This window comes from Coregonus clupeaformis, chromosome 17, assembly GCF_020615455.1.
Source record: "Coregonus clupeaformis isolate EN_2021a chromosome 17, ASM2061545v1, whole genome shotgun sequence".
Lineage (NCBI taxonomy): Eukaryota > Metazoa > Chordata > Actinopteri > Salmoniformes > Salmonidae > Coregonus > Coregonus clupeaformis.
The window spans coordinates 9779841-9800429 of record NC_059208.1 but is presented as its reverse complement, the minus strand read 5'-3'; the positions used below and the strand labels follow the sequence as shown (position 1 = coordinate 9800429).

The window sequence follows — 20589 nt, the reverse complement described above, 5'->3', positions numbered from 1 at the left end:
AATGAAGCATATCCTTTCCTTTATGCCATTGAGTCTGACTCACAAAACATGCAGGAAGGATACATGGAAGCAGGGAAACAGATATTGAATGAAGTCACATTTATTAAACAAGTTGGTGAGAAAAGTGAAAAACATAACACAAATATGTATAAACTATATAATGACACTTTGAAATAATTAGTGGCAAAAACTCTAATCTCTTATTTTTACTGAAAATAACTTAATCTCACAGAAGCACAATTGTTTCTGTGTGACGTTGCCCGGGCACCATGGAAACAGCTCTTAGTTTGTGTAATTTCGTTCGTCAGTCTCAACAACAGCTCGAGAGCTACAGCAACACGACTGATGCCGGAGTGCTCAAAATAGGACATTCTGGTTAGCTGCGGTTATCGTTAGTTGACCATAGCTAGCTAGTCTTGTTCAGTTTGATCTAGCTAACTAGCGAGCTAGGTTAGGTTAGTGACAGTTGGCAAGCTGGTTAGCTAGCTAACGTTAATAGTTAGCTAGCTAGCAAGCTAGCTACTTGTTTTTTTGCTTGGAAGACGTTAAGAGGTTATCCACAGAACAAAGACTCAGAGGATGCTCGAATCAATAAAAGTCACTGGTATGTATGCACTTTATCTATGGAACGTTGTGCCTTGAATTTGCTTGAATATTTCCAACCTGGTCAAAAAGCCACCAACAACAGAAACACACTGAACTTCAAACATATAAAATGCTTTATTAGTTACTGTTATGTAGCTAAGCATACTTTATGAACATTTTAAAGTGTCTTCATTATTAGGCTTATAACAGTTGTGCTGCATATATGCTCCATTTCCCAATCATTCTGCAAATGTTTTGACACAAAGTTATCATTAATGGGCTGTTTTTAGACATAATTATAACGCTGTCATAAAGTAGTTACATGCTTAATAATAATAATAATAATACATATTTTAAGCGCTTTTCAAGACATCCAAAGTCACTTTAGCTACATACAAAAGATAATCCGCAGCAGGATAAAAATAAATAAAATCACACATTAAAATATTTAACTATATAAAAGTACACCAAAATTGTTATAACAAGTCTAAAAATGCATTATAACTGTCAGTAGCTACTGTCCAGCATTACTTGTCAGTACTGTACTTCCTCAAAAATCTAAATGAAGCTATTCTTCAGTGCAGCAGGAAAATGATTTTGTAGCTAACATGTGGAACTGCAAAATACTCCTGTTGCTGTAATAAAGCACAAAACATTGACATGTTCAAAAGGGATATTTATCCATTCTTAATGTATTTGTTCCATGACCAGCTACTGACTCCCTTATCTTTTGGAATGATTCAGCTTGGTAATGTTATCTGTAATGGTTTGTTTTCAAATTTGTTGTTGCCATGTGATCTGCTGAAGCCCGGAAGTGGTTGTGTTGTTAGTGCAGTGGTTGCATAGCTTCCACATCAGTGCTCCTGTCTGAACAGAGAGGTTATACAGAGTGTGATGATGCTCCTGGTCATCCAGCCCATCTCACTGGAGCTCAGGACACAAGGCTCTGCACTAGAGCAGCTACCCTGTCAGACTCTGGAGACATGATGGGAATAATTAGGTGACTAGGCCTAAATCATAACTGACAGTGCTTTGTGCATAGAGAAATCAATGAACTGCTGATACAATTGCTATAAAGATGTAACTGCAGAGGTTGTCGGATATGTCCATTTGAGGTCTATGCACTGTGATTGTATGAAAGGGAGGAGGATAGTAGACACCTTTATTGCCTGGGGCTGAGTGAGTCAGTGTTGCACTGTAAACCCAAACCAATGATATCACCCTCTGAGCTATTGAATAAACCTCTGTTCGGGTTCTCTGAACAACGCACGCACACATGACAGAATTCACAGAACTCTAGCTTTAGAGCTGAACTGGCTGCAGCCTGAAGAAGCTCCTCTGTGTCTCGTTCTGTAAGAGGATTAGTCTATCTACTGTTCAACAAGTGAGTGAGATAATCTAAAATAAGTAAGCTGCTGCGTCAGCATTACTGACTCATCCCTCGGTCAGTCATCATCACTTGTTGTTTCAGAAAGGCTCCATTGGCCAGAGATGGAGCAGTCTAAGAAGTACCTCCTGAGCTCGATGGTGCCGGTAGAGATGGAGATCTTTAAGAAGTACTCAAGCCCCACAGTGCCAGACAAGCGGCCTGTGAGCCCCACTCAGGTGTGCCTGGAGAAGCTGTCATCCAGCATCCTCAAGGACCTCTTCACCACGGGAACAAGCAGCTACAATGTGTTCCTGCAGGCCGAGGAGGAGGAGAGACAGAGCCCCAAGCACTCCCCGTACCGCAGGCCCAAGAAGACTGTGAGATGTGCCTCTACAACCAGCAGGTCACACGACAACCACCGCCGTCCGTCTGTAACTCCTCTGTTACTGCTGGGCCAGCAGGGCAGCGGAGACACCAGGGACACCAGGCACTCCTCCTACCACCATGTCTTCTCTTCCGCCTCAGGGGGCTTCCCCAGCAGACCCAAGCCAGCCCACAGCATCAAGGTCCTGGGTAGCACCATGTACCTGTCCCATCGCCCTGTCTCTCAGCCCCGCAAGACCTGCTTGTCCAGCTCACCCCGTACCAAGCTTCCCTCGCTGCCCAGGGGAGGGGTGATGCGGGAAGGGGAGAACGCAGGGGTCAAGAAGCTCTGCATCCTCACCGCCATCAAGCCGTCCAACGTAGAGAAGGAGAAGGTGAAGTTCTTCAAGTCGGACTTCAGCTACAATCCTCAGTTTGAGTACAGCAACCCTGTGTCTCCGCTGGTGCTGGCTCGCCACAACAACGCCTCTGACCGCTTCCTGACACAGGTGAGACCCATGTCAATGAATAAATAGCACTTTTCGGCCATTTTAAACCAGAAATCTACCTACACATCAGCTATCACAGTGGAGAGGTGAGGAGTGAACTATCATGCCAATTACTGTCACAGGTAAGTGTAAGGTCAGGAACGGGAGACCGGTTTTATACAACTATTTTCAGCAAAGGCAAGAGATAGACTGAGCTGAAGTAAATCTGGCCACTCAGTGAAAGCCATGCAACCAGGTAGCAGACAAATCCTGTCAGACAAGATTGGATGGATTAGTTGGGGAAAACTTGCTTTAAAACTCCAGCTTAGCGCACCAATCAGGGGGTGGAAAGAGACATCAGTGCTCTCTCTGTCTGAGCTGTAGGGTTGAGGCAGAAAATATGACTTTGTGCACTATCTATCCACATTAGTATGTATCAAATGGCTATCCACATTAACCCATTCATCCACATTAATTCTGGGCAGATATCCAACAAGCTACTCTACCGACGGATCAGTATTTGAGCATGTTAAAAGTATAAAAGTTCAGGAGTCTTATGGCTTGGGGGTAGAAGCTGTTGAGAAGTCTTTTGGACCTAGACTTGGCACTCCGGTACCGCTTGCCGTGCGGTAGCAGAGAGAACAGTCTATGACTAGGGTGGCTGGAGTCTTTGACAATTTTGAGGGCCTTCCTCTGACACCGCCTGGTATAGAGGTCCTGGATGGCAGGAAGCTTGGCCTCAGTGATGTACTGGGCCGTACGCACTACCCTCTGTAGTGCCTTGCGGTCGGAGGCCAAGCAGTTGCCATACCAGGCGGTGATGCAACCAGTCAGCATACTCTCAATGTGCAGCTGTAGAATTATTTGAGGATCTGAGAACCCATGCCAAATCTTTTCAGTCTCCTGAGGAGGAATACGCTTTGTCGTGCCCTCTTCACGGCTGTCTTGGTGTGTTTGGACCATGATAGTTCGTTGGTGATGTGGACACCAAGGAATTTGAAGCTCTCAACCTGTTCCACTACAGCCCCGTCGCTGAGAATGGGGGTGTGCTCAGTCCTCTTTTTTTCCTGTAGTCCACAATCATCTCCTTTGTCTTGGTCACGTTGAGGGAGAGGTTGTTATCCTGGCACCACACGGCCAGGTCTCTGACGACCTCCCTATAGGCTGTCTCATCGTTGTCGGTGATCAGGCCTACCACTGTTGTGTCGTCGGCGAACTGCTGATTTTGTACGTTTGCCCACTGACAAAGAAATGATCAGTCTATAATTTTAATGGTAGGTTTATTTGAACAGTGAGAGACAGAATAACAACAAAAAAATCCAGAAAAACACATGTCAAAAATGTTATAAATTGATTTGCATTTTAATTAGGGAAATAAGTATTTGACCCCCTCTCAATCAGAAAGATTTCTGGCTCCCAGGTGTCTTTTATACAGGTAACGAGCTGAGATTAGGAGCACACTCTTAAAGGGAGTGCTCCTAATCTCAGCTTGTTACCTGTATAAAAGACACCGGTCCACAGAAGCAATCAATCAATCAGATTCCAAACTCTCTACCATGGCCAAGACCAAAGAGCTCTCCAAGGATGTCAGGGACAAGATTGTAGACCTACACAAGGCTGGAATGGGCTATAAGACCATCGCCAAGCAGCTTGGTGAGAAGGTGACAACAGTTGGTGCGATTATTTGCAAATGGAAGAAACACAAAAGAACTGTCAATCTCCCTCGGCCTGGGGCTCCATGCAAGATCACACCTCGTGGAGTTGCAATGATCATGAGAACGGTGAGGAATCAGCCCAGAACTACACGGGAGGATCTTGTCAATGATCTCATGGCAGCTGGGACCTTAGTCACCAAGAAAACAATTGATAACACACTACGCCGTGAAGGACTGAAATCCTGCAGCGCCCGCAAGGTCCCCCTGCTCAAGAAAGCACATATACAGTGGGGAAAAAAAGTATTTAGTCAGCCACCAATTGTGCAAGTTCTCCCACTTAAAAAGATGAGAGAGGCCTGTAATTTTCATCATAGGTACACGTCAACTATGACAGACAAAATGAGAAATTCTCCTCTAGAGCAGTGATGTTTTGGGGCTGTCGCTGGGCAACACAGACTTTCAACTCCCTCCAAAGATTTTCTATGGGGTTGAGATCTGGAGACTGGCTAGGCCACTCCAGGACCTTGAAATGCTTCTTACGAAGCCACTCCTTCGTTGCCCGGGCGGTGTGTTTGGGATCATTGTCATGCTGAAAGACCCAGCCACGTTTCATCTTGAATGCCCTTGCTGATGGAAGGAGGTTTTCACTCAAAATCTCACGATACATGGCCCCATTCATTCTTTCCTTTACACGGATCAGTCGTCCTGGTCCCTTTGCAGAAAAACAGCCCCAAAGCATGATGTTTCCACCCCCATGCTTCACAGTAGGTATGCTGTTCTTTGGATGCAACTCAGCATTCTTTGTCCTCCAAACACGACGAGGTGAGTTTTTACCAAAAAGTTATATTTTGGTTTCATCTGACCATATGACATTCTCCCAATCCTCTTCTGGATCATCCAAATGCACTCTAGCAATCTTCAGACGGGCCTGGACATGTACTGGCTTAAGCAGGGGGACACGTCTGGCACTGCAGTATTTGAGTCCCTGGCGGCGTAGTGTGTTACTGATGGTAGGCTTTGTTACTTTGGTCCCAGCTCTCTGCAGGTCATTCACTAGGTCCCCCCGTGTGGTTCTGGGATTTTTGCTCACCGTTCTTGTGATCATTTTGACCCCACGGGGTGAGATCTTGCGTGGAGCCCCAGATCGAGGGAGATTATCAGTGGTCTTGTATGTCTTCCATTTCCTAATAATTGCTCCCACAGTTGATTTCTTCAAACCAAGCTGCTTACCTATTGCAGATTCAGTCTTCCCAGCCTGGTGCAGGTCTACCATTTTGTTTCTGGTGTCCTTTGACAGCTCTTTGGTCTTGGCCATAGTGGAGTTTGGAGTGTGACTGTTTGAGGTTGTGGACAGGTGTCTTTTATACTGATAACAAGTTCAAACAGGTGCCATTAATACAGGTAACGAGTGGAGGACAGAGGAGCCTCTTAAAGAAGAAGTTACAGGTCTGTGAGAGCCAGAAATCTTGCTTGTTTGTAGGTGACCAAATACTTATTTTCCACCATAATTTGCAAATAAATTCATAAAAAATCCTACAATGTGATCTTCTGGAGAAAATAAATCTCAATTTGTCTGTCATAGTTGACGTGTACCTATGATGAAAATTACAGGCCTCTCTCATCTTTTTAAGTGGGAGAACTTGCACAATTGGTGGCTGACTAAATACTTTTTTTCCCCACTGTACATGCCAGTCTGAAGTTTGCCAATGAACATCTGAATGATTCAGAAGAGAACTGGGTGAAAGTGTTGTGGTCAGATGAGACCAAAATGGAGCTCTTTGGCATCAACTCAACTCGCCGTGTTTGGAGGTGGAGGAATGCTGCCCATGACCCCAAGAACACCATCCCCACCGTCAAACATGGAGATGGAAACATTATGCTTTGGGGGTGTTTTTCTGCTAAGGGGACAGGACAACTTTACCGCATCAAAGGGACGATGGACGGGGCCATGTACCGTCAAATCTTGTGTGAGAACCTCCTTCCCTCAGCCAGGGCATTGAGAATGGGTCGTGGATGGGTATTCCAGCATGACAATGACCCAAAACACACGGCCAAGGCAACAAAGGAGTGGCTCAAGAAGAAGAACATTAAGGTCCTGGAGTGGCCTAGCCAGTCTCCAGATCTTAATCCCATAGAAAATCTGTGGAGGGAGCTGAAGGTTCGAGTTGCCAAACGTCAGCCTCGAAACCTTAATGACTTGGAGAAGATCTGCAAAGAGGAGTGGGACAAAATCCCTCCTGAGATGTGTGCAAACCTGGTGGCCAACTACAAGAAACGTCTGACCTCTGTGATTGCCAACAAGGGTTTTGCCACCAAGTACTAAGTCATGTTTTGCAGAGGGGTCAAATACTTATTTCCCTCATTAAAATGCAAATCAATTCATAACATTTTTGACATGCGTTGTTCTAGATTTTTTTGTTGTTATTCTGTCTCTCACTGTTCAAATAAACCTACCATAAAAATGATAGACTGATCATTTATTTGTCATAGGGCAAATGTACAAAATCAGCAGGGGATCAAATACTTTTTTCCCTCACTGTATATAGCCCAGGGATGGGCAACTGCGGGCCCCTACACAAGGTGCAAATTCAAAATGTGGTTGTGCATCAACAGTTTATCTGTTGTTATGTCAGTCACTTAAGTAGCCCATGTCAGCAAAACATTTGTAGATTGTTAAGTTAGTCTAGCAGACTGCTATCTAAATTTGTAGTAATCAAAGTCGAATTAAAGCCCTATGGCATTGTGTAGAATTGTAGGAAATTAGCTGTAGAACTGCTCATTTTCTCTACCTATGGCAAAATGTGTGGAATTGCACGAAATTAACTCTAAAACTTGAGAGCAACTGTGGCCCCTCATGATGAGTTCAGATTTTCTGTGGCCCCAACCCCCATTAAAGTTGCCCATCCCTGATATAGCCTAATTATAGGGAGCTGTTTTCTATGCAGTATATCCCTTCAAACAAATCAACTGAAGGATGAGACAAGTTCTTGTTATTTCTCTCAATATCATCTGAACACAAGTTGCAGTCAAGAATGGAATCAAGCCTTTATAACTGTATCCTTACCAAGATAATACCGGAGTCCATCATTAGATTTGAGCATAATGTTGTCTGTTAGTTGATGGCATGACATTGTGTTTCTCTCCCGCTACAGGCGGTGCATATCATGGAGTTGGCCCTCCAGAAGTATGGGAACTACGAGAAGTTTGAGCAGGCCACAGGGGGCAACCTGCTCACCAAGGGCCGGATCTGGTACCTGGTCAAGAAGTACATGGAAAAGGAGGGCTGTATTGGGGAGGTGAGAGAGCGTCTTGAGTAATCTGATCCTAGATCTGTGGTCAAGGGCAACTTTTACCTGGAGAAAGGTAGAAGGTACCCCTTACCACAGATCCCGGGTCAGCTATGTTTCCATCCTCTAATGGTTATGCCAGAGAGCAATTCCCAGGGACCCATGGGTATAAAAGAACAGCCACACAGATACAGTAGAAGGCTGACAACCCCGCGGTGACAGGCAGCTTTTACAAGGTTTCCGTTTCCGTGAGCACATCTGCCTGACCCCTCTGTCGGCCCTGTCGTTTTTGCTGAATAGATTAATAATAACTTCTGACATGTTCTGAGCCATGATATGATGGTCATAGAGAACACAGGGAACAGCCAGAATAAAATACCAGGCTGTCAGGGGCTGGATCGTCATGTACCTCCTAAATCTCCCAAAATATCAAACCCCCTAAAATCACTATAATTAACATTCTGCACACCCCAACAATTCCCTCATATGGCGTGACCGCCACACAGTCCCCTCCCCACATAGTAACCCCATATCCTGCTATGGTACTGTAGCGCTTATTGAGGTAGACGTTCCTTAACCACATATCTCTCTGTGGTGTCTTTGCCAGATAGTGCTCCATATAAAGTGAGTCTCAACATCTCTCCCTCTCTCTGTTGTCAGATAGTGGTCAACGTGACAGACGACCTCCTCTCCAGAGCGTCCATGACGGTGGTGAATAGCCGGCCCACTCTGACCATCAACATTGCCACAGCCCGGGAACACTGGCTGGAAGGCATGCTACGACACGAGATCAGTGGGTAGTATAACTCCATTATACCTCTAGGGGTACTTAGTTTTGTCAAGATGTGCACAAATCCCAGTGTTTTTTCGAGTATTACAGCAACACAGTAATGTCTTTCAAGGGTCTTTCAATGCACACAGTTACTCCTGGATCAGGGAGAATGGGTCAGGAGTGTTAAGTGCAAAACATGTCTTGGCATCCTGACTGGTTGCATCACTGTCTGGTATGGCAACTGCTCGGCCTCCGACCGCAAGGCACTACAGAGGGTAGTATGTACGGCCCAGTTCATCACTGGGGCCAAGCTTCCTGCCATCCAGGGGTTGAAGGATTACTTGTTCCACCATTGGGGTGCCAGAGCAGCGAATAGTTTTGACTGGGCTGAGCGGGAACTGTGCTTCCGTAGAGGTAGGGGGGCTAGCAGGCCAGAGGTGGATGAACGTAGTGCCCTCATTTGGGTGTAGGGTCTGATCAGAGCCTGAAGGTAAGGAGGGGCCGTTCCCCTCACAGCTCCGTAGGCAAGCACCATGGTTTTGTAGTAGATGCAAGCTTCAACTGGAAGCCAGTGGAGTGTGCGGAGGAGCGGGGTGATATGAGAGAACTTGGGAAGGTTGAACACCAGACGGGCTGCAGCGTTCTGGATAAGTTGTAGGGGTTTAATGGCACAGGCAGGGAGCCCAGCCAACAGCGAGTTGCAGTAATCCAGACAGGAGAAGACAAGTGCCTGGATTAGGACCTGTGCCGCTTTCTGTGTAAGGTAGGGTCGTACTCTGCGAATGTTGTAGAGCATGAACCTGCAGGATCGGGTCACCGCTTTGATATTAGCGGAGAACGACAGGGTGTTGTCCAGGGTCACGCCAAGGTTATTTGCATTCTGGGAGGAGGACACAATGGAGTTGTCAAACGTGATGGCGAGATAATGGAGCGGGCAGTCCTTCCCCGGGAGGAAGAGCAGCTCCGTCTTGCCGAGGTTCAGCTTGAGGTGGTGATCCGACATCCACACTGATATGTCTGCTAGACATGCAGAGATGCAATTCGCCACCTGGTTCTATATCGTGGAGCTCCGCCCCATAGGGGAGCTCTGCTCCTATTGGTTTACCCCGCTGCCTAGGCAGCGAACAGCCTGAGACAAAATTATGCACACACCTGCAGCCAATAGGAGTACGGGTGTCCCTATAAGAGGGGACGCTTCCCCTCAATCAGCCTCCCATTATCTTCAGCGACTGGACTGGACTGAAGAAGCCGATAAGAAGACGAAGACTCAGGACGAAGAAAACCCAGTCGATTTTCCAGATCATCGACCTCATCCTAAAATGAGCACACCAGGAGATTTCCCACCACCAAAAGCTCTTTTCAGAGCTCAATGTTGCTGTTCCTCTATGGCGACTGCTGACCCCCACGACTTATGTTTCGTGTGTCTTGGGTCTCAGCACGCCAGGGACGGCCTCATAGATCACCCACTATACTATCATTGAAAGAGAGGAAGCAGCAGTGGGCATTTTTTAGGGAGGATATTCCTCTTGAGGATGTGCTATCAGTGTTAGCCTCAGCTTCTGAGGCATCATCTAAGGGCGCTGACAGGGATATTGGGGAAGAAATTGATATTCTAGCGGAACAATCCATTCCTCTGACCCATGATTTTAAGACCCCATTTCCATTGGAAAGGGCAAGGTCTTTTTCATCCCTGGGCGATGATGATGCGGGCTCTGAGAATTCAGCAGCCACATCATACGCCACAGCCTCTCTGCGCTCTGACTTTCCAGGGCTCATCGAGAGGGCTGCCGAGCGCCTGCAGATTAAGCTGCCCCCCATTCCCTCCAACCCGTAAGTGGATATGATGGAGGGTGGTCCTTATTCCAGGCCCAGGAGGGCGGCGGAGCCTATGGCACCGACCATGCCCTCGCTTGGTAAGTATGTGGAGGGCTCATGGGAGGCACCTATAGCGGCGCGTTCGCCGGGTAAGGCGTCCCTCCCATTCACCAGAGTGGAAGGCAGACAGCAGGGCTTTTCAAGGGGAATCCCCAGGCTCGAGATCGCCCTGGCTGCGTATCTCGTGCCGGGTTCGAGTCCCTGGCCCTCGTCCAAGAAAGCCGTTCTACCCACACAGAAGGACCGACTCACAGCACAGCTGGTTGAGAAGTCCTTCGTGTTAGGAGCCCAGGCCGTTGCAGCGGCAAATCATATTGCCCTCCTAGCAGCCTCTCTGTCCCGCCTAACAACGGGTAAGTCTGAGCTCACTGGGGAGGAAGTGGAAGAGGCGTCCATGGCCACTTCGGTGGTGGTGGAACGACACCTTTGGCTGTCTATGACAGCCATGAAAGAGACAGACAGAGCCGCGTTACTGAACGCCCCCATCTCTGACGACGGCCTGTTTGGGGTCGCCGTCAAGGATGCGACGGAGCGTTTTATGAGGCTTGACGAGGAGAGGAAGCAGCTGGCCAGACACCTGCCACTGGCAGGAAGACTCGGCCCTGCACCGAAATGACCGTCAAGCTCCACCGCCTCAAGTAGACAGGGGTCTACAGCGAGGCATTGTGCCCGGCGCCATGCAGCGACTTCCGTCAGCAGAGAAGCGGGCCCCGCCCCTCCTGCGGAGCCAGAGGTACCGACCGTGCCGTTGACAAGAGAGGTCGTCAGAGCGTCTTCTTGGAAGCACCCGAGGGGTGGCCAGAAGAGACGGCGCCAATGACGTGGCGAGGGGGCGAGAATGGGAGACGGCGCAGTGGCTGGTCCCACTGTGCCCATAATTTCCCCCCACCCTTTTATTGTTTTTATTTTTATTTTTTATTTAACCTTTATTTAACCAGGTAAGCCAGTTGAGAACAAGTTCTCATTTACAACTGCGACCTGGCCAAGATAAAGCAAAGCAGTGCGATAAAAACAACACAGAGTTACATATGGGGTAAACAAAACATAAAGTCAAAAATACAACAGAAAATATATATACAGTGTGTGCGAATGTAGTAAATTATGGAGGTAAGGCAATAAATAGGCCATAGTGCAAAATAGTTAAAATTTCGTATTAACACTGGAATGATAGATGTGCAAAAGATGAAGTGCAAATAGAGATACTGGGGTGCAAATTAGCAAAATAAATAACAATATGAGGATGAGGTAGTTGGATGGGCTAATTATTATTAATAATAATAATAATAATAATAATAATATGCCATTTAGCAGACGCTTTTATCCAAAGTGACTTACAGTCATGTGTGCATACATTTTTACGTATGGGTGGTCCCGGGGATCGAACCCACTACCCTGGCGTTACAAGCGCCATGCTCTACCAATTGAGCTACAGAGGACCACCCATAGGACCACCCATACAGATGGGCTGTGTACAGGTGCAGTGATCGGTAAGCTGCTCTGACAACTGACGCCTAAAGTTAGTGAGGGAGATAAGAGTCTCCAGCTTCAGAGATTTTTGCAGTTCGTTCCAGTCATTGGCAGCAGAGAACTGGAAGGAATGGCGGCCAAAGGAGGTGTTGGCTTTGGGGATGACCAGTGAGATATACCTGCTGGAGCGCAGACTACGGGTGGGTGTTGCTATGGTGACCAATGAGCTAAGATAAGACAGGGATTTGCCTAGCAGTGATTTATAGATGGCCTGGAGCCAGTGGGTTTGGCGACGAATATGTAGTGAGGGCCAGCCAACAAGAGCGTACAGGTCACAATGGTGGGTAGTATATGGGGCTTTGGTGACAATACGGATGGCACTGTGAGGGTATGGAGGGAACTGTTGTTGTTGATATTTTGAATAAAGAGTTGGCTCCAATTGACTTTGTCACAAGAGAGCCCCTTTTCCATGATACATCCGAGAACGTTCAGACTCCTTCACTCTCTCTCTCTCTCACCACTGAGTGTAGCTCAGCCCACCAAGGGTGCGTAGTTGAACACACACGAGGCAGGTGATAAAAAGGTAACAAGGCGCCGCCTTGCTTTACCTCATAAAGACCTCACATTACAGACTTCTAGGAGTGCTGTAGTGAAGGTCTCACATAGCAGACTGCAGTCACAGCCAGGTAATGGAATAATGACGCAATCGCTATTCGGGGACGGCGCTCTGTCTCAGGCTAACGCCTCAGTCAGTGCAGTTCAGACCCGTGCTGCGTTCACCGAAGGCCGGATTATCGAGGTTACGAGTTTAACCAACGTATCGGCGCCCCCGTTTCTTTCAGAACGCGCTAATGTTTCCTCTCCCTTTCTTGGGAGGCCCGCCTTGGGCTGTTCCACCACTTCAGTGTTGGAAAACAGCGGCGGCGAGGGCCGTAGAGGAATACAGGTCCTTCCTACTGAATGTACCACAGCTTCGCGCTCTTCCGCTTTCTCTGCATTGCTGGGAGTGGCGACAAAGCTGTACCCTCTCCCTCTGGTTAGACCAGACGTTGCAGAAGGGTTATGCCATCCAATTCCATCGGACCCCTCCCCCATTCAGGGGGGTGGTGGAGACGGTGATGAAAACACCCTAAAAAGTCGCCGCTCTCGTTGCAGAGATTACGGAACTTTTGGCGAAGGAGGCGGTCACAGTAGTTCCCTGGGAGCAAAGGAACAAAAGGCTATATTCGGCCTATTTCCTGGTGCCGAAAAAGACAGGGGGAATGAGGCCGATATTGGATTTACGCATTCTCAACGAGAGCGTACCCAAACGGCCCTTTCGAATGCTAACGACAAAACGTCTACTGGAATGTGTCCAGAAGGGAGACTTTTGTATGACTTTTGTACATAGACATAAAGGACGTGTACTTTCATGTGCCGGTGCAGCCACATCACAGGAAGTTTCTGCGGTTCGCCTTTCAAGGGGTGGTGTACAAGTTCACGAGGATGCCATTCGGGTACGCCCTGGCACCTCGCACGTCTTCCAAATGTGTGGAGGCGGCATTGGAACCGTTGCGTCATCAGGGAATAAGGCTACTTGCCTACCTAGACGTTCTCGCCCCGTCAGCAGAGCTGGCGTTCACTCACACGACACAGACAGTGATTCATCTCACGCGTCTGGGGTTCACTGTGAATTGGAAAAAGAGTGCACCCTGGCCCAGTCATCAAATTGTTTAACTGGGGATACAGATATACACTGTGACGATGAGGGCTCGAATTTCGGACCCTCGAAGGGTTGCTATGTTGCTAGCCCTACGACGGTTTCGTCCTAATCACACAGTAACGGCGCTTTCGGTCATGTCACTCTTGGGTCTCATGTCGTCGTCCCATTTCGTGGTTCCGCTGGGACTCCTGCGCATGTGCAGGATACAGCGATGGTTCGCCCAACTGCGACTAGACCCAGTGCGTCATCGTCGTCGGTTGGTGGTGGTTCCCCTCTCGCTCAGTGCAGATCTGAACTATTGGAGAGACCCGCGTGTTCTCACGCACGGAGTCCCAATAGGCAAAGTGTCCTCCTACATTCCAGTGTTTACAGATGCCTCTCTGACTGGATGAGGAGGGACATGTCAGACCCAAGCGAAAGGAGGTGTGTGGCCTCTTTCGAGTCGTCACATCAACCTCTTAGAGTTGGAAACGGTTCTACTGGTTCTGACCCACTTCGTGTCTACCCTTCGGGGTCACGATGTGCTGGTCTGGTCAGACAACCGAACCACAGTAGCCCACATCAATCGCCAGGGAGGAGTCAGGTCTCCTGCACTCCACTGGGCGGCGGAGGAATTGTGGCTGTGGGCTCACGAGCACCTTCGCTCATTGAGAGCAGCACACATTTCAGGCTACTTGAACGTAGGGGCAGACATCATGTCTCGAGGGGTTCCTCGAGACGACGAGTGGCGTCTGCACCCGAACATCGTTCTCCAGATTTGGGAACAGTTCGGGAGAGCCGAGGTGGATCTATTCGCGTCACGCGTGAACGCGCATTGCCCTCTTTGGTTCTCTCTTCGAGCTCAGGACGAACCGCCACTGGGGAGGGACGCATTTGCGCACCGACCATGGCCGAGAGTTCTCCTGTATGCTTTCCCACCGCTGTCCTGCATTCTCCCACTGTTAGCCAGGGTGAGATCAGGCGGGCTGTCAATCATATTGGTGGCTCCCGATTGCCCAGGGGCTCCATGGTTCGCGGAGATGATTCAGATGTTGATTGCGCCACCTTGGCCAATTCCACATCAACGGGACGCGTTGTCTCAGGCGGGAGGTGAGATAGGGCAATTGCCCATAATCGGCCAACCACTGAAGGCTTGGCTCCTGAGAGGGACAGGCTAGAGTGCCGTGGGTTATCTGATTCTTTAATCAGGACCATACAGGGTTCACGTGCCAGTTCCACTTCCAGGGTGTATGCCAGCAAATGGAACGTGTTTTCACAGTGGTGTGCCACAGAGAATGTGGACCCCGTGTGCTGTCAGGTTGAGAGTGTTCTCTCGTTCCTACAGTTTTTATTTGATAAGCAACGATTGCCCGCCACCATTAAGGTGTTTGCAGCGGCGATTTTGGCTTGTCATGAGGGGTTTGGCAGAGACACTGTCTTCAGCCACCCTCTGGTGAAACGTTTCCTTTTAGGAATACGGCGGCTTAGGCCAACGCCTAGGGCCACGGTTCCTCAGTGGGATTTGGCTCTGGTACTCGAAGCGCTCCGTGAGTCGCCGTTCGAACCATTGAATCAAATTCCCCTCAAGATGCTGTCTTTGAAGACGGCACTGTTGCTCGCTTTGACTACTGCTAAGCGTGTCAGTGATTTGTGTGCTCTTTCGACGAGACCCGACTGTCTTGCCATTAATGGCGATTTGAGCAGAGCGGTGTTACGTCCCAACTGGGTTGGGGCGGAATGATGAGGGAAATAGTTTTTGTAACTTTGTTACATTACTATTGGACCGGTCATAAAATATTGACGGAATTGTGATGTCATCTATCTGCTGGTTCAGATTAGTATGACTCATATTCTGGGTATCTGCCCACTAGACATTGGCAATGCCATTGGACTAGGTGGGGCAGATTTGTACCGAGGACACAGTATATTGTGACACAGTGTGTTACAGTACTGTGGGACTTGGTCGCAGCCATTGCTAGGTCCGACCTTTTCATTTAGGTGGGAAGTGTTGGGCTCGGCAGGGATTACATTTTGGAGCGTTGCGCTCCACGATATAGAACGATAGCGGAGCCCCATAGGACTTAAGGCCCTGCCGACCCTCCAGTCTCGCTGAAGATAATTTCTCAGGAGGCTGATTGAGGGGAAGCGTCCCCTCTTATAGGGACACCTGTACTTCTATTGGCTGCAGGTGTGTGCATAATTTTGTCTCAGGCTGTTCACTGCCTAGGCAGCGGGGTAAACCAATAGGAGCAGAGCTCCCCTATGGGGCTTCGCTCCACTCATAGAACTGGAGTTACAACTCCGGTAACTATCGTTATCAGAAGGGGGAAAGGAGAAAATTAATTGTGTGTCGTCTGCGTAGCAATGATAGGAGAGACCATGTGAGGATATGACAGAGGCAAGTGACTTGGTGTATAGAGAGAATAGGAGAGGGCCTAGAACTGAGCCCTGGGGGACACCAGTGGTGAGAGCACGTGGTGCGGAGACAGATTCTCGCCACGCCACCTGGTAGGAGCGACCTGTCGCAATCCAAGAGTGAGCAGCGCCGGAGATGCCCAACTCGGAGAGGGTGGAGATGAGGATCTGATGGTTCACAGTATCAAAAGCAGCAGATAGGTCTAGAAGGATAAGAGCAGAGGAGAGAGAGCTGGCTTTAGCAGTGCGGAGAGCCTCCGTGACACAGAGAAGAGCAGTCTCAGTTGAATGACCAGTCTTGAAACCTGACTGGTTTGGATCAAGAAGGTAATTCTGAGAGAGATAGCAGGAGAGTTGGCTAGAGACGGCACGCTCAAGAGTTTTGGAGAGAAAAGAAAGAAGGGATACTGGTCTGTAGTTGTTGACATCGGAGGGATCGAGTGTAGGTTTTTTGAGGAGGGGTGCAACTCACTCTCTTGAAGACGGAAGGGACATGGCCAGCGGTCAAGGATGAGTTGATGAGCGAGGTGAAGTAAGGGAGAAGGTCTCTGGAAATGGTATGGAGAAGAGAGGAGGGGATAGGGTCAAGCGGGCAGGTTGTTGGGCGGCCGGCCGTCACAAGTCACAAGATTTCATCTGGAGAGAGAGGGGAGAAAGAAGTCAAAGCATAGGGTAGAGCAGGACGAGCGGTGTCATTTGACTTAATAAATGAGGATCGGATGTCGTCAACCTTCTTTTCAAAATGGTTGACGAAGTCATCCACAGACAGGGAGGAGGGACGGGGAGGAGGAGGAGGAGGATTCAGCAGGGAGGAGAAGGTGAGAAAGAGCTTCCTAGGGTTAGAGGCAGAGGCTTGAAATTTAGAGTGGTAGAAAGTGGCTTTAGCAGCAGAAACAGAGGAAGAAAATGTAGAGAGCAGGGAGTGAAAGGATGACAGGTCCGCAGGGAGTCTAGTTTTCCTCCATTTCCGCTCGGCTGCCCGGAGCCCTGTTCTGTGAGCTCGCAATGAGTCGTCAAGCCACGGAGCAGGAGGGGAGGACCGAGCCGGCCGGGAGGATAGGGGACATAGAGAGTCAAAAGATGCAGAAAGGGAGGAGAGGAGGGTTGAAGAGGCAGAATCAGGAGATCGGAGGGAGAAGGATTTAGCAGAGAGAAGAGATGATAGGATGGAAGAGGAGAGAGTAGCGGGAGAGAGAGAGCAAAGGTTGCGATGGCACATTACCATCTAAGTAGGGGCAGAGTGAGTATTGTTGGAGGAGAGCGAGAGAGAAAAGGATACAAAGTAGTGGTCGGAGACTTGGAGGGGAGTTACAGTGAGATTAGTAGAAGAACAGCATCTAGTAAAGATGAGGTCAAGCATATTGCCTGCCTTGTGAGTAGGGGGGGACGGTGAGAGGGTGAGGTCAAAAGAGGAAAGGAGTGGAAAGAAGGAGGCAGAGAGAAATTAGTCAAAGGCAGACGTAGGGAGGTTAAAGTCACCCAGAACTTTGAGGGGTGAGCCATCCTCAGGAAAGGAACTTGTCAAGCTCATTGATGAACTCTCCAAGGGAACCTGGAGGGCGATAAATGAGGATGAGGATGTTAAGCTTGAATGGGCTAGTGACTGTGACAGCATGGAATTCAAATGAGGAGATAGACAGATGGGTCAGGGGGAAAAGAGAGAATGTCCACTTGGGAGAGATGAGGATTCCTGTGCCACCGCCACGCTGACCAGATGCTCTCGGGGTATGCGAGAACACATGATCAGACGAGGAAAGAGCAGTAAGAGTAGCAGTGTTTTCTGTGGTAATCCATGTTTCCGTCAGCGCTAAGAAGTTGAGGGACTGGAGGGTAGCATAGGCTGAGATGAACTCTGCCTTGTTGGCCGCAGAACGGCAGTTCCAGAGACTGCCGGAGACCTGGAACTCCACGTGGGTCGTGCGCGCAGGGACCACAAGATTAGAGTGGCAGCAGCCACGCGGTGTGAAGCATTTGAATGGCCTGTGCAGAGAGGAGAGAACAGGGATAGACCGACACATAGTTGACAGGCTACAGAAAAGGCTACAATAATGCAAAGGAGATCAGAATGAAATTAACTAAACATCTGGGAAAGCGAGAGAGCGGGGCCTCCCTCACTTACCTTTCACTGAAGCACTCAAATATAACTCTCCCAACCTCCACTTTAGAAATTATAATTGTTGTAAACTACAGAGGTTCAATGTTTCTAGGAATAGACTCTAACTTAGTTTATTCAGCTAGCTAACTTGGTACAGTATTCTTCTGTGAAAACCGCCCAGGGCACCGTATCCTATGACGCCATAGCTAACTAGCATGCTAGCTTCCAATAACACACAGTTTAGCACCAATTATCTATGCATAGTCACTTTAATAACTCTACCTACATGTACATATTACCTCAATTACCTCGACTAACCTGTGCCCCCGCACATTGACCCTGTACCAGTACCCCCTGTATATAACCTCACTATTGTTATTTTACTGCTGCTCTTCAATTATTTGTTACTTTTATTTCTTCTTTTTTTTTAGGTATTCTTTCTTAAAACTGCATTGTTGGTTAAGGGCTTGTAAGTAAGCATTTCACTGTAAGGTCTACACCTGTTGTATTTGGCGCATGTGACAAATACAATTTGATTTGATTGGATTCATAAGAGGCACATCCGCAACCACAGCACATTTAAATTAACACAATCATTACTCATGGTCCTGGACCACTCAATACTGAACTTGCTGTGTGCTGCATAGTAATTCCTCGGCCCACTAGTCTGCTCTGCTGTACTCAGCAGCACTATTATTTTTCTAGGATGAGGTCAGCTACAAGTACATTGTCAAAGGGTATCTTCACCCAGTTGGTACAATATAGCCTCTGTGATCATTTCCTGTGTTTGTGCCCTCTCCCCAGGCACACACTACTTACGGGGCATCAACAACGCTCAGCAGCCGTGGAGCAGTGGAATCGGCAGGAAAAAGCACAACCTCCGACCTTTCAACCCTACTGAGGAGGGGCTGGCCAGCATCCACTCTGTCCTGTTCCGTAAGGACCCTACCCTGTGGAGGGCTGCCTTGCTCTACTACACAGTGTACCAGGCCAGCCGCATGTCCTTCTCTCAGCTGTTCCACAGCCTGGGACGCTTCGTCCAGGACCCCAACACACGCTGGGACTACTGTGTACGAGCCAAGAGGGGGCAGACCGACACCGCACAGCCAGGTAACTAACACAGACACACACGTTTGTTCACACGCCCATACATAGGCATTCCTGCATGCAGGCACACACCTATCTCTTACTTTAGCCTTTTCTCCTACTGGTGTCAGCATTTTCTACCAGTTTTTAAGTTATGATGTAATGAACTTGGGCTATTTCAGTACGTACTGATGTCATCTCGATGGGCTTGTTGTATATTTCAGGTTGTTTCAGTAAGGACCAGGTGTACCTGGATGGCATCCTGAAGATCCTAAGACACAGAGAGAGGATTGACTTCCAGCTGCTCATGTCCCTGGGGAAGGTGGGTAACATGGGGTCGTTTAATGTGTCAGACTAGGACCCGTAGACATAGCAAGAGTAGGTTTATCAGGAGGCTGCCTAACAAGGTAACCAATTCTTATTCTATGGTCTGCATCCTATGCCTTTTTGTGCAGAATGATTATTTTTCAAAGTGTTTGCATTACACTGCAGACAGGAGACACAAAGGCAATATGTTTGATGTGTTTGACTGCACAGCTTTTGTATTACTCTCCTCTCTTCCTCTCTCCTTCACCATAACGACAATGCTTATTTGCACATGAAATTGAATGAGATGCCAGGCTGAATAAGCTTATGTAACTACAGCTGTATGCGAGAGCAGAGCATGTTATTCTGCCTGAGAAGAAGAATACTTCAGGCATAGAGAGGGAACACATGACTCACAATGTGTTTCACACAGATGGGCTTAGTGTTACTGCGGTCTGTCCTCCTAGGCTTATCTGTATAGCACAGGTGGCCAACCCTCCTAGAGAGCTGCTTGGTATGCAGTGTTTTGTTCCTTCCCTGCTCGAACACATCAATGAGCTGCTCATCAGGGCAGTTCCAGGTGTGTTAGAGTAAGGCTGGAACAAAAGCCTGCCAGGAGGAGGGTTGGCCACTCATAACTGAATAGAAACCTGCTTTTATTACATTAACACAAATTCAATCTTGATTGTTTCTGTCTGTCTGAAGTTTTTGTTTGCTTGTTCTAAAATACATTTGCATGATTTCAATCTTGATTGTTCCTGTCTCTGCCTGCCCAGGTGTCGTACGAGGACTTGGATCGGCTGAAAAGCCTGGCACTGATGGAGCACGTGAGGATACCTCACTTCCTTCAGGACACGGCGTGCTACGCTGAACAGCTGGAGAAGATCATGGAGGTCAACCAGCTGACTGACGAGGAGCTCAGGGTGCTCATCTGAGACATGGAGGAGTAGAGGGCCTGCACACTCAGTTACTCCCACATACACTACCGTTCAAAAGTTTGGGGTCACTTAGAAATGTCCTTGTTTTCTAATTAAAATAACATCAAATTGATCAGAAATACAGTGTAGACATTGTTAATGTTGTAAATGGCTATTGTAGCTGGAAACAGCTGATTTTTAATGGAATATCTACATAGGCGTACAGAG

At 48.2% G+C, this 20589-nt stretch overlaps 1 protein-coding gene across 3 annotated transcripts; it reads left to right on the top strand.

Moving 5' to 3' along the window:
• Positions 1-223: 223 nt before the first annotated feature.
• On the top strand, positions 224-20483 carry LOC121586564 (uncharacterized protein KIAA0895-like). Of its 3 annotated transcripts, none has more exons than XM_041903345.2 (7): positions 224-604; positions 2061-2826; positions 7613-7756; positions 8408-8540; positions 18857-19162; positions 19363-19460; positions 20221-20483. In XM_041903345.2, the coding sequence occupies exons 2-7, from the start codon at positions 2077-2079 to the stop codon at positions 20377-20379; spliced, it is 1590 nt and encodes a 529-aa protein (XP_041759279.1). In that variant the 5' UTR covers positions 224-604; positions 2061-2076; the 3' UTR covers positions 20380-20483. The 3 variants fall into 3 exon arrangements, with proteins under 3 accessions (XP_041759279.1, XP_041759278.1, XP_041759280.1); XM_041903344.2 differs by having other exon boundaries at positions 2057-2826; XM_041903346.2 differs by lacking the exon at positions 2061-2826 and having other exon boundaries at positions 227-604.
• The last annotated feature ends 106 nt before the right edge of the window (positions 20484-20589 follow it).